This window comes from Aythya fuligula, chromosome Z (genome assembly GCF_009819795.1).
Source record: "Aythya fuligula isolate bAytFul2 chromosome Z, bAytFul2.pri, whole genome shotgun sequence".
In the NCBI taxonomy this organism is placed as follows: domain Eukaryota; kingdom Metazoa; phylum Chordata; class Aves; order Anseriformes; family Anatidae; genus Aythya; species Aythya fuligula.
In genome coordinates this window covers 31,777,633-31,792,372 of record NC_045593.1, presented here as the reverse complement: position 1 = coordinate 31,792,372, position 14,740 = coordinate 31,777,633, and the positions used below count along the sequence as shown (strand labels likewise).

The following is a 14,740-nucleotide window of genomic DNA, read 5'->3' as shown; positions in this document are numbered from 1 at the left end:
GCCTCTAAGAGAAAGAAATCAACTTTGCAGCAAAGCTGTTGAAAGACCTTCCAGAATACAATGTTATGAATGGAGCAAATTCTGTAGAATTCTTCAGTCTTTTCCACTGTAAGCTTTCAAAACCTAATTGAAAAGGTATTGCAATACCTCCTCCTGTCACAAATGCTTGTCAAAGCACCACCAAGTTTTTCATTTTTTGATTCAGTGCTCATCAATGATGTATTTTTTCACTTTGCTTTAAGGTAAGGTGATAGTTTTATGGAAAATAACATTTTCCTGAGGCATATGTTTAGACAATGGTTTAATCAAAACTGTCCCATGATCAGGATTTGTCCCATGGTCAGGTATGCCAATGACTACCTCAGGTTATGCAGGGCCTCATGCAACCTGGTCTTGAACGCTTCCAGGGATGGGGCATCCACAACTTCTCTGGGCAACCTGTTACAGTGCCTCACCATCCTCTGAGTGAAGAATTTCCTTCTAACATCTAATATAAATCTCCCCTCTTTTACTTTAAACCATTCCCTCAAACTTCCTTGTTTTTCCTTGTGGTGGTTCCGCTCGAGTGGGCAGCCAAGCTCCACCACAACCACTCTCTCACTCCCCTCCTCAAAGTGGAACAGGGAGAAAATATGATGAAAAGGGCTCAAAGGTTGAGATAAGGACAAGGAGATCACGCAGTAATTATTGTGATGGGCAAAACAGACTCGGCATAGGGAGATAGTAAGATTCATTGGTTATTACTAACAAGCTAGAGAAGTGAGAAACAAAGGAAAGAAACCAAAACCACCTTCCCCCCCCCCCCCCATCCACCCTCTTCCACCTCCTCTACTATTTTTTTATTGCACAAGTATTGTTATAATTCAGCGTTGTAGAGTCACTTTCTTTTGAAGCAAGACTGTTTGAAAATGTCTTCTGAAATCTTTGTCTGCAAAAGGCTATTGTTAATAAAACCAAAGGAAAAAAGCTTGTCACATACTTCTGTTATTTGTTATTTCAGATTTAGCATAATTCATATGCTATTCTTACAGCAAGGAATACACTGTATGAATCAGCCTGTTATTAGTTTACTATGTCTTCCCTAAACTGCATTTTGCCCTTATAATCTCGTGTCTGTAACAGCTGGCTCATGTGTTAAGAATCACCTGAAGGGGCTTTTCAGCCTGAATGATGGAACTTTGTACTGGGAAATTATTTCTCTACCTGTTTCTCTACCCTTGAATGTCACTAATCCTTGTATTCATATGTTCATATGGAAATACACTTCCTTCAGCTCTGTTGGTGCAAGACATCACCCTCTCTAGTGTCTGTAACTTGCTGAAGTGTGAATATCCACAAATATTCTTAAGAACTCTGGCAGCTACTTAAACTCCTCAAGTCTGAAATGTTCTCAATGTTCTCATTTTTGATGGAAAAGAAAGCATTTATATTTTCTTTTACTTTTGCTTGCAGGGACTGCCCACACTTCCAAGAAGAGTAAGGGTGTTCTGTGTGTAAGAATTGTAGAGAAAGAAAATGTTGGAGGGGCAGACTGAAAGTGGCTGTCATTAGTTATGTCTTTTAGCAGTGTCTACTACTATGGTGCTTACAAGATTGTAAAATATATTTCTAGTCTTTTGGGAGCTGCTCTCATCTCAGATGTGGTGGCTTGGCAGTATGCAACCAGTCATCCAGAGATAGGGACTGTTAGAGGTATGCTTGTCATTACAGGCAATTTAATTTCTCTTCAGAAGCACCAGTGAGTTCTTTCATGTGTGTGTTTCCTTTTCCTTGCCACTTTTAGTGACAGGTAAGAGAACATTAGAGAGTTATCGGTGGATGTTATTTTTTCTTTATTCATGTAAAGCTGGGGGGACAAAAAAGCTCTCACTGCATACAGGTGAATATAGTCTGCAGAGGAAAAGCTCAACCCTTGAAACTGGGAATTGGGTGGGTAAGAAGAGGATGAGGATCATGAAATTCACCAAAGGCTTGTTGTGACTTAGTCTGAAAATAAATCAACTCCTTCATCTTTATTTTTGTAGAAAGAAACACTTTATCATCACCACACCTTACCACATTAGAACTGTCAGTTTTCTAAACAGCATATACAAGTGAGGAAGAAATTCCCCTTAACAGAAGCATCTTAAGCACGTTAAATGCATTTATCAAACACTAATCAAAATAGACTTGTTGACATTTATTTTTAAAGTTTGGGTGACTCAAGGGGTTTGAGATTTATTTTTTTCTCTGTGTGGAAAATTATTAATGTGTAACCTCTGAAAATAAACTAAGCACTGCAGGGTGGCATTGTAGCATAGTTCATTTTGAAAATGTTGGATAAAACTTTTTACAGGACCTGTCTCTCAGAAAATAGCAACTGAATTAATTAATTATATATATATATATATATATATATATATATAATATTTTTTTTTTTGATGGTGAAAGCCAATGGAAAATGTTCTGATCTCTCACAGAGGTAAATTGTTAGGAGTGTTGGAAATGTAGAATTTATGATCACAGAAACAGAAGTCTAAGAGGTAGGTAAAGTCATATCTTAAGACCTCTTGTCCTGAGAAAAAACAAGAGGCAGAAGGAATAAAATATATAGTTACATCAACTTATGCTGCATATACCCTTCAAGAATTTCAAATTCACATCTGTCTAAAATCATTTTTTCTTTCTAAAAACTTGGTACATATTTTCCTTGGTTCCCAATTTCAGGTAATATATACAATGCTTTACAAATCGTATTTATTTTTGAACGGGTTCCAGTGTCAGCTTCTAGCAACAGTCTTCTGCATAAACTAGTTATCACAGAACATATTTTAGAAAAATTCTAAAATTATTGGAGTTTATTTTAGAAAAAAACTCATAAATGAGTAAAAACAAAATCTGATCATATAAGATCAGGCATATGAGCATATGAGTTTTCTTCCAGGTTAGATGAAAAGGAGAAATTTTGTACAGTTTTCTGAATCTAGTTATATGTTTAACAGTAGATTACTATACTTCCGGTTCCTTTACTTAACACTTCCCCAGTAGTATCTCAGATGGAAATACATTAGAAAACTGTTTTTTGAGAACATATTTGAAAGTTACAACTAGTTAGTTCTGGTGTACAGCATGGTAAAAAGTCCTTTAAGAGAGTGCAACAACAACAACAACAACAAAATAAAATGGGTATTTTCTGTTGTTTTCAAAGGTGTTGGTAGTGTAATGTGTTCTCAGTTTCCATTTAATTTTTGTGTTGAAAATGGATATCTCTCTATTAAATTTGGAAGTTATTTTTCATCCAATCTCTAGTGAGAAAGCTAGTCAGCTTCTCAGGCATGCTTTCTAGAACTGCCATTGCTTCTATGAGTGTATGATTTATGTGTGGGAAATATCTGAAGGACAAAGTGAACTACACATTTAGTAGTAGGTAAGCAGGCACTTTCCTCATATTCATTCTATCAAAAGTGGCATGGAGTCTTCTAAAAATTTTATTCATTTTTAAAAAATCATTCAAATCCAAACCAGTTTAGTCTAGTGTACCTCAACAGGATTACAAACAAAATTTTCCATTAAAAAACATATATAAGGTGTTATCCTATAGGAAATAAAACAAACCACAACTTTTCTGGCTAAAATATAAATAAGCAAGTTACACTGTACCTATGTTAATGATAAAAGGAAACAAAATTTACTATATTAAAATAACTCAATTGAAAATATAGCTTTCTGTCTGATTTTCAGAAGGTGACATGGCTTCTTTTACTATTAGGAATCCTGCAAAATAAATCACTGATATTTATACCTAATATTTATACTTATTGTACCTAATAATTGTTTTTTCGCTCAGTGGCACAAGGAAGGATTTACGTAATTCCTGCATATAAGTATTTTTGTATAGTTTATACACAATTTATATAATTTTCTAGATTGTAATATCAATAAACATTTTTTGTTATTTTGTTTCAACTCCATATCTATAAATTAAGCTATCACTTTCTGTAAAAACTGCATCTAATGAACATTCATCACCTGCTTCAGTGGTCAGTCTTTTATTCTTCTGTTTATGTAGATTACTTGTTCACAAAATGTGATTTCTGAACCATAATTAATCTGTGCCTTCTAATCCTCAAACTAAAATGATTTGAAAGCAAAAGCTACTCATGACTGGCGAATTTGAAAGTATTCTAAGTCTTTAGTGGATAGAATGAGAAAGCTAGAGAACAAATGGGTTTCCAAGATGAATTTTTAAATTTTCTGGTTTAGGGAATCTTTTATTTTATTTTATTTTATTTTATTTTATTTTATTTTATTTTATTTTATTTTATTTTATTTTATTTTATTTTATTTTATTTTATTTTATTTTATTTTATTTTTTCTGGATTAGTATGATAACCTACGTTGTTATCAGAAATACTGTTCAATATTCTGCTGTTGTTTCTTACAGCTTGCTTAATTCTCACTGAATGTGATGAATCTGGCTTAGAGTGATTAATGAAGATATTTGTTAAACAACTACAAAGCATTATTACTGAACTCTGAATACACCTTTCTCTAGTATATGCAAGTCTAATTCATAAGAATTTGTTGTTACAAACAAAACTGATACTGATTCAGTTTAACACATCAGTCAATGAAAGCAAAAGATTTTCCTTTAATCCCCCTACTATTCAGCAACATCTTCTATGATTATTTTAGGAACTTTTCATTCTTTTTCTCAGAGTAACTTCAATTCTAATTTATTTTTTATTTTTTATTTTATTTTATTTTTTTACCTGAAGAAAATCATTGAGTCTCAGAAAAGATTATAAACTTATGGTTCTTCAATGCATCTTCTTACTCAGAATTATTTCAGCTTGTTAATGTTCTAATCTATGTTATTTTTAAATGGAGATTTCTCTGAATGGAAAGTCCAGTGTCTTTTAAAATGTTTTGAATGAATTTTCTCTGTCAAATCATGTTTTTTAAATGTCCATGAGCATATTTTTTTATATGTTTCATAATACTGAGCTGAGAAAGAAATTATATTTTCTCACAATGTACTTAATAGTTGCTCGTGCTTTTATTTCTCTCTGTGTTATTTCTCAAATATATTCAATGTCTTACTAAGATCTTTCTATACACATTAAATGTGTTTTATACTAGCATCAGAGCAATGTTTATGTGTTATGGGACCAATGTGAAATGTATTCCATATGGCAGATATTCAATAGCTTGCATATTTACTCGATTGATACTATTATTAAATTCTACTTTGTGAAAGAGGAATTACTTAGGTCTTTGTCCTGGTTTTGGCTAGGACAGAGATAATTTAATAATAATAATAATAATTTATAATAATTATAATTTCTAATATTTTAATAATTATAATTATAATTATCAAATAGTTATATAAATTATTTATATAATATTTATAATTTATAACATATTTATATGATTGTTTATATATATAATTATTATATAATACATCATTATTAAATATTTTAATTATAATTATAATTTATAATATTTTGATAATTTATAATATAGAATTTATAATAATTAATAGTGGCAATACCGGTTGTTCTCTGGATACCCAGTACCCTGAGCTAGTGGAAGGGGATTGGGAGCAGAATGTGGCCCTCACTATTCACAAAGAAATGGTTGGTGACCTGCTACGGCACTTGGATGTGCGCAAGTCGATGGGGCCGGGTGGGATCCACCCGAGGGTACTGAGAGAACTGGCAGAGGAGCTTACGATCATTTATCAGCAGTCCTGGCTATCGGGGGAGTTCCCAGTTGACTGACGGCTAGCAAACGTGACACCCATCTACAAGAAGGGCCATAGGGCAGACCCGGGGAATGATAGGCCTGTCAGTTTGACCTCAGTGCCAGGGAAGCTCATGGGGCAGATTATCTTGAGAGTCATCACGCGGCACTTGCAGGGCAAGCAGGCGATCAGGCCCAGTCAGCATGGGTTTATGAAAGGCAGGTCTTGCTTGACGAACCTGATCTCCTTCTAAGTGACGTGCTTGGTGGATGAGGGAAAGGCTGTGGATGTGGTCTACCTTGACTTCAGCAAGGCTTCTGACACCATTTCCCACAGCATTCTCCTCAAGAAACTGGCTGCTCTTGGCTTGGACTGGCGCATGCTTCGTTGGGTTAGAAACTGGCTGGATAGCCGGGCCCAAAGAGTTGTGGTAAATGGAGCCAAATCCAGTTGGAGGCCAGTTACTAGTGGCGTTCCCCAGGGCTCAGTGCTGGGGCCAGTCCTCTTTAATATCTTCATCGATGATCTGGATAGGGCATTGAGTGCACCCTCAGTAAGTTTGCAGATGACACCAAGTTAGGTGCGTGTGTTGATCTGCTCAAGGGTAGGAAGGCTCTGCAGGAGGATCTGGATAGACTGCACCGATGGGCTGAGGTCAACTGTATGAAGTTCAACAAGGCCAAGTGCCGGGTCCTCCACCTGGGGTGCAATAACCTCAAGCAGCGCTACAGGCTGAGAGAGGGGTGGTTGGAAAGCTGCATGGCAGAGAAGGACCTGGGAGTGATGGTTGATAGTCGGCTGAATATGAGCCAGCAGTGTGCCCAGGTGGCCAAGAAGGCCAACGGCATCCTGGCTTGCATAAGAAACAGTGTGACCAGCAGGGCTAGGGAAGTGATTGTCCCCCTGTACTCAGCTCTGGTGAGGCCTCACCTCGAGTACTGTGTTCAGTTTTGGGCCCCTCGCTACAAGAAGGACATCGAGGTGCTTGAGCGGGTCCAGAGAAGGGTGATGAAGCTGGTGAGGGGTCTGGAGAACAAGTCCTACGAGAGGCTGAAGGAGCTGGGCTTGTTCAGCCTGGAGAAAAGGAGGCTCAGGGACGACCTTATTGCTCTCTACAGGTACCTTAATGGAGGCTGTAGCGAGGTGGAGGTTGGTCTGTTCTCCCACGTGCCTGGTGACAGGACGAGGGGGAATGGGATAAAGTTGCACCAGAAGAGTTTTAGGTTGGATGTTAGGAAGAACTTCTTTACCGAAAGGGTTGTTAGACATTGGAACAGGCTGCCCAGGGAAGTGGTGGAGTCACCATCCCTGGAAGTCTTTAAAAGACGTTTAGTTGTAGAGCTTAGGGATATGGTTTAGTGGGGACTGTTAGTGTTAGGTCAGAGGTTGGACTCGATGATCTTGAGGTCTCTTCCAACCTAGAAATTCTGTGATTCTGTGATTCTGTAATTTTCCTTCTAGTATGCACTGCTTAGCTGCTGGCCAGGTTAAACCATAGTCATAATATTTTTAGCTGTTGTAAATTGATTTTTTTTATTTGTATCTATACTTACTGATATTTTTGACCATCTATACCATTGAATGTATTACCCGTTATGGAAGAAGTTATTATAAGCATTACTATCAGAAAAACAATTCTTATGGAAAATAAAATAGATTTATTGTGTTGGATTCATAGCATTTGTTGAACATTCTGACTCCACATACTTTGAAAGCCTACAGTGATATATGCTCAGGTGTGTAACAAATGACAGTTTTAATGTCTGAAATAATTCTATATTCTTCGCTGCAGGTGAAGTGTGATCAGTACTGGCCAAGCAGAGGCACAGAAACTTATGGACTGATCCAAGTGACCCTTTTAGACACTGTTGAATTGGCAACATACTGTGTTCGTACATTTGCACTTTACAAGGTATTTAATTCCTTTCCTTTTCCCTCTTCAATTTCCACTTTCTCCCCCCCACCTTCCCTTCATGAAAAATTTCCCCTTCATGAAACACTTCTACTGATAGAGTATATTCTTATCTCAGCATGGAGTTTTGTAGGTTAATACAAAATTCTCACTATGAAAAACAACTTAACTGAATGCATTTATTTTATATTAACTAAATTGACTATTAACTGACTGTTGAATATTAAATTGACTATTAACTGAATGCAATTATTTTATATTAACTAAAGCACAGCCACTTGCTTTGATGCATTAGTTTGCCATATAGTTAAAGCTCATGCGTTGTTTGAAGCATGTAATACAGAATGTAAGAAACATTTCCCTCTATAGCTTGAGTTCGGTTTCTGTGTTCCCAAATGGGATTTAAATGATCTTCTCCTCTACATAAGCTACTGCAGTTGTTTCACTCAAGAGTGCCAATATGACATCAAATTAAAATTTTGTCATGAAGGTTTTGTTGTTTTTTTTTTTGTTTGTTTGTTTTGTTTTGTTTTGTTTTTGTTTTGTTTTTTTTTTTTGTTTTTTTTTTTTTGTTTGTTTGTTTTGTTTTGTTTGTTTTTTTTTTTAATTCCTTAGAATGGTTCAAGTGAGAAAAGGGAAGTGAGGCAATTCCAGTTCACTGCCTGGCCTGACCATGGTGTCCCAGAACACCCAACACCATTCTTAGCTTTCCTGCGACGAGTCAAGACCTGTAATCCGCCTGATGCTGGACCTATGGTCGTGCATTGCAGGTAAGCCCAGAATTTTATTATGTCAAAATTATTGCTTTTAGGTTTATTGAAGATTAAAACATTTTCTTCTTTCATACAGACTTCTGTGTCTGTCAAAGAAAGAGATGGTTACTGAAAATTATGGACCAGAGTATGGCACTGCCAACTTGGATGGGTCAAAATTATTTTATATGGTCTGTGCAAGAGGAATTAATTTTAGAATAACCAGCGGTTTGCAGGGTGAAAGCATGACACTAGTCTGCAGGGAGAATGCAGAAGTATCTGTGTCTTTCAGATGGTGGCACGAAAAAGAAAATACGATCCTATTGGTTTAAGAACCTGCATATTGAAGATTATTATTTAAACAATAAAACACCTTTTGAAATTATTACTTACATTATGTATGAAAGTAAAGAACATTAAAATTAAGAACAATAAATGGCAACTTTGACTGAAAATAGGTTAATGTGTTTTCAAGGAAAAACCCTTGAGGACTGTGAGGAGATGGAATGGTAAAGGGCATAGCTGGGGTATGAGCTGAGGCTGAGGTCAGTGTCTGGGAAATGAGTGCTCCATGCAGTTTGCAGATCTCCATACAAGGGATGAATTAATAAGCTTTAAAAAGAACATCAGCTCCTCTTGATGGTCTGATAGTAAGGGAAATAAAAAGGAAGAGAAGGAGGTTCTTCAGAAATATCTGAAAAGAGCAAGTCTTGTAGAAAGCCTTAGAATCACACTAAAAGAATCACCAGCATACATCTGCCTATTCTGATAGAAAAAATCTGCAAGATGGAACCCCTTCACTCCTGCATTATGTTGTTATAGTTTACAAAGTTTACTGTGCTGTTCCTTTCAAAGTGAATCCCCAAGATCAATGATTTCTGTGGAATTCATTTAAGTATATCTTCAACTAATAAGGCTAATGACTACTCCTTATTCACTGAAACTATGCATGCATAGTGTATTTGAAAAGCAGTCTTGTTTTTGTTGTCCAACAACTGAGGATAGGAATTACCAGGATTAGAGCACACCAGTCTTTTACTTCTCACCTTTTACATGTTTGTAAGCCATCCACGGAAGCTGGTTATATGAACATTTCCAAAGTGATTAAAAGAGACTTTTGTAAATGAGACAGGAAAATAAAATCAACGGGAAAATAAAATAATCAGTACTTAAATGTGGAAAGCCACAGATCAGAGAACATGAGACAGAGATTTAATGCTTATTGAAATGCCATGGTTAGAACCTGGAGTAATTATAATAGTATTTCAGTAATAATATTGCAGGCTGAGGGAAGTGATTCTCTCCTTCTCTACTTCTGCCCTTGTGAGGCCCCACCTGGAGAGCTGAATCCAGGTTTTGGGCACCCAATATAAGAAGGATGTGGACCTGTTACAGCCAGTCTAGAGAATGGTCATGAAGATAATTAGAGGGCTGGAGCAGCTCTATTATGAAGGCTGGGAGAGCTGGGGATGTTCAGCCTGGAGAAGAGAAGGCTCTGGGAAGACCTTATCACAACCTTTTAATACTTAAAGGTGGCTGATAAAATTGGGAGCAAGTTTTTCCTTGGGCAGACAACAACTCGATGATGGGGAACAGTTTTAAACTAAAAGAGGGGAAATCTCAATTAGATGTTAGGAGGAAATTTTTCACTCGGAGGGTGGTGAGGCACTGGAATAGGTTGCCTGAAGAAGCTGTGGATGCCCCATCCTTGCAGGTGTTCAAGACCAGGCTGGACAAGGCCCTGGGCAACATAAAATAAATAAAATAGGGAATAAATAAAAGACTCAGGTATCTGCATTTTGATCATTGGCAAATAATCCTACATGTATATTTATTCTGTATTTATATGTAGTTATTGTAAGTGAAAGGTTTAGCCCAAGTTTTCCCTTACTACATGCTCCAAATTAAGACTGACCTACAGTTGTCTTTCAGTACACTTTACATTAAGAGAATTTTCCAGTTTGATGGTTTGAGGAGGTCACTATACATTCTATAGGGAATAAGGGTAGTGGTCACTGCTGCTTCACATCACTGCTTCATGAACGTGGCCCCAGAGAACTTTGTATCAAAGCCTTAGTAGCTGATAAGCTACTGTAATATCCTGTTCCTGAGAAATGCTTGCTGAGTGTATGAAGAATTTAATAACAAACAGTGTGCTTATTAGGGAGGTGCCTGAGGTGAAAGCAGTGACACCTGAAGAACCCACTCTATAAAGATCTGAATAAATTCTATTTACATAGCAGTGACCAGAAAAAAAAAATGCATGGTCTGAAGCGGTGAAATTAACTGTGAGTACAATATAACAATTACCATCCAAAATTTTTTGACTTGACAAGACACGTTCTGATAAGTGGAGGTCTAACAACAGTTCAACAAATGCCAGGTGAAGACTTCATAACAAATTTGTGCAGTGAAAGCAAAGAAAAATAGAGAATTATATGATCTGAATGTATGATAACATAAATAATTTATTATTGATGTCCATATAAGAGACATCTTTGCATGTCATTTGCACACCTAGTCTTGGATAATTAACTATTTGGTTGCCTGTGTAGCACTGAGTTTGTATCTAATATACAAGTTAGAAGCATGTTGAGAAATGTCATATAAATATTCTATTGGCCAAGGCTCTTGCCTGTGCAGAAAAGTAAGGAGATTTATAAGCTGAAAAGGCAATTGAAGTATAGTTAAAGCTACGTGGTTTTTTTTTTGTTTGTTTGTTTGTTTTTGTTTTCTTTTGTTTAAGGAGAATGCATATGTCATTGCTGAAAGGATTATGAAGAAGACAATATCAAGGTCTAATCTAAATGTGGGTTTCTTTATTTATATAACCAGATATTATGGTAGGACTACATTTTTATGTAGTTGTACTGATTTTCAATGCATTCTTCTTCCAGGAAAAATCTATGCTTTCTACCCATATACACCAGGAAAAGTAGTGTAGCAAAGTTATATTTAGAAATATATTCATTATAAACTGCCATGTTCCACGATCCTTTTGTGAGTTACATTCTCTCAAAGACAGCAGCATCATTATTTTCAGTGTGAGACTTGGAAAGTGAAAATGGTAGAAGAAAGCAGGTAAATCAAAGCTAACTCTTGCCCCAAGAAGAAGAAAGGCATAAGAAATTCAGCAATCTCATTCTGTTTGTAGGTACTTTCCATAAAGTATATACAGATCTTGACTGGCCTATTAAGAGTAAGCTGTCTGAGATTTTTTTATTATTATTTATTTATTTATTTATTTGGTGGTGGTAGAAATACTTGGTGCAGGCAGACACTTTTTCTTTTACAGTTTATTCTATTTCAAGCCTGTATCATTTCAGGCCATTACATAGTAGCTTAATAATATCGTAGTGCAAATGGTGTCTCGGCATGACTTGCTATAATTTGCAAAGCTGATATAGAAAAAAAGTGTTTCTTTAATGAAAAAAATCAGTCTTAAGCCATAGAGTCTGCATTGGAGAGGCTGTAATTTGTGGTTTAATGATAATGGAGAAAGCACATGTTTTTGTTTGAAGTTGGATAAGTGCAAGCAAAAAGATGCTAATCAGATCACAATAAAATAGTACCAGAGGGTGTTTGGAGCTTTATGCCTCTATGTTTTCAAAACATCATGGAAACTTTAGTAGTTGATTCAGTAACACTACAGAATAGTTTAACATGCGAGTACAATCCCATGTTTGGATCTGCATAATATCAGCATCAAAGGGCCTATCTTTAAGACACTTTGTGAAGTTTTGTTATCTGCTGTTAATGATGCTGTTGCAAATACAGAAACCTAGATTGAATGGAAAAATATGACTGTTTAAAAAAAAAAAAAAGTTAATTTTGAAAAAATAACAATATGCAATGTGATGTTGTATTTTTAAACTAGTATTTTTACTTATTTTTTATTCAATGTTTCAGCATCAGAGAGAGAGAGATCTAAGTAATGATTTTCTAGTGGATTTTTTTTTCTTATTATCTCCATATCTTTTGAACCTGTTTATTGCTTTTATTGTTTTTGACACATCCCTCATGAATGCTCATTTTCTAATCCTGGTAGTGAGTAGGATGCAGATGACTGACTGTGCTTTTTAACAGTGGAGAGAAAAATCTCCCCACTATATATTCAGAAATCACTCCAAGGAGATTCAAAATCATTAAAAGCTTCCTCAGCCCTTTCTTCTCCGTACCTGCGAGCAACTGAGGATCTTACCTATCTTCCCTGCACAGTTGAAAACTCTGAAGAGGAAAACATAACAAATGTATTTTAGTGTGACAAGTGTTTCAATATCACAAATATTCTAAACTTTCCATGCTTTACCTCCATTGCATATCCATCAGCTACTGGGATGCTGCTATGAGTTAGACTGTACAAACTCACAAATATTTATTCACAAATAAAAATCGAGAGATTGGGGTAAGGTTCTTTTTAGATTCATTTCTTATAAGAATGTAACTAGTGACCAGATTTTTAGAAAATTTTGAATGGGTGTTCAGTCTTCATTATAGTTGTACTTGAAATTGTAGAATCTACTAAAAAATAGGAAGGCGCCTGGAAAAAGGGTTGATAAATGCTAGCTGGCAAAAATGAACCATCAGCACACTGATGAGGCATCATTGGTGTAGTAAGTAACTGTATGATAGATAGTTAATCACCTGTATGATAGATAGATAATCACCTGTATGAGTGGCAGAACTGAGATAAAGGAGTTGGGACTTGCCTTCACATTCTCACCTTAAAACCTTTCCATGTTGTGATAGTTTACATTCCAAAATCCTCAAGGTTGGAAACTGGTCTGTTTTATTAAGATCACAGAGGAATTTTCACCTGTACTGTGTTACTCTCTTTCATTTATGCAGAAAAAGAGCAGAGTCTCAGTCTGTATTCTGATGAATCCAGTGAGAGATGGAATTTTGTTCTGTTTCAAATTTGACAGTCACTAGCTGGGATCATCTTGACTGCAAAGATGTCAGTTATCTCCCCTAACTGATCACTCTTCAAATTAAGAATAGTCTGGGTCTTATAAACTTAGTTCTCTGATTTATTTTCTTTTAAATGATAATGTGAAAAACGTGGAATGATGAGCACAACAAGGATTACCGTATAGTTGTTAGTATGGCAGTGTGCAGGGGCCTTAAATATTGGCTAGGGTATCTTGATATTCTTTTCTTTGAGTAGGAAAATAGTGTGCTGCTTCCTAGGCATTACCAAAAAATCCTCCGCAAGATGACAAACACCAGTAAACTGAAACTCATGTATTTTCAATTTTTAAGTTAAAAAGCAGTTCTGTCCAGGAAACCAGCCTTTTCTGAAAGTTAAACTGAAGCTGTTCTATGTGCTTCAGTTGTTTAGAAGCAGAAAGACAAGTATCACTGGAACCACTATTAAAATCCAAAAGCATACAAATAACAAATAGCAGTACTTCTTCAACCAGGTTCAAATATCAGAAAATATCTACTTGTTGTCTTTTTGATTAAATCAGTCCTATGTGTATAAAACCATCTTTGTCTGGCACATAGCCTGCGATTCAGGGGTTTATAGTCACCAGTGCTGTGACTCGGGGACGGATTAGATTATGAAATCTTAAAGAAAAAAAAAAAAAAGAAAAAAAAAAAAAAAAAAAAGAAAAATAAAAGCCACCATAAGTGCACAAGGAAAGATTTTGTTTCTGGTAGAAATCAGAAATCTGTAAAGGATCATAGTAAATGTCATTACCAGATAGGGTCAGTGAACTGTCAAGACCATTATCCTGTCTTGGACAATGACAAATGGCAGAAATCTCAGGAGAATGTGTAAAACTCCAGTATAGACAATATTTCAGTAAGATTTCTTCCTAGCAGAAAGCATCTAGTGACTAGCTTAGCACTACTTCATGACAATTTCTATTCTTTTCTGCCTTTATTCCTTTAGCTACATAGACAAATTTGTAGATATTTTATTTCTGATATTCATGACTGTATGCACATTTTAAAGAACAATACCAAACTGTCTTTTTATTTTATTTTTTTTCTTGTCTAAGTATTATGCTCTAGGTGGTTTTCACACGTCATGTTAGAAGATACTTATTTACTTCTATTTAAACACTTACCTCTTCATTTAACTAAATGTTCTTGGTAAAAGGAAAAAAAAAAATATTAATGCCATTTCATGTTTTACACTTTTCCTTAAGTTTATCCTTTGCAGCAAACTGGGATAGTAAGCAATCTTAACCTGTTTCAGTCATAGTCAAATGAGAGGGCAGAAGAATCCTCATATCCCTAGTCATTTTTTTTTGTAGCCCATCTCTCCACTTTCACTTGTATCATACCCTTTTTGCATAGTCTTAGTAAAAGTAGATATTCCTCAGTCTTTAATTTTAAATA

General features: G+C 35.7%; 1 protein-coding gene across 43 annotated transcripts in view; it reads left to right on the top strand.

The window, feature by feature from the left end:
• The window catches only part of PTPRD (protein tyrosine phosphatase receptor type D), a 408,570-nt gene that overhangs the window by 361,252 nt on the left and 32,578 nt on the right, over positions 1 to 14,740 (top strand). For all 43 annotated transcript variants that reach the window (XM_032206666.1, XM_032206669.1, XM_032206656.1 and 40 more), the window contains 2 exons: positions 7,518 to 7,637; positions 8,253 to 8,407. In XM_032206666.1, the coding sequence (XP_032062557.1) occupies positions 7,518 to 7,637; positions 8,253 to 8,407 (275 nt within the window). The remainder of the gene's footprint in view (positions 1 to 7,517; positions 7,638 to 8,252; positions 8,408 to 14,740) is intronic.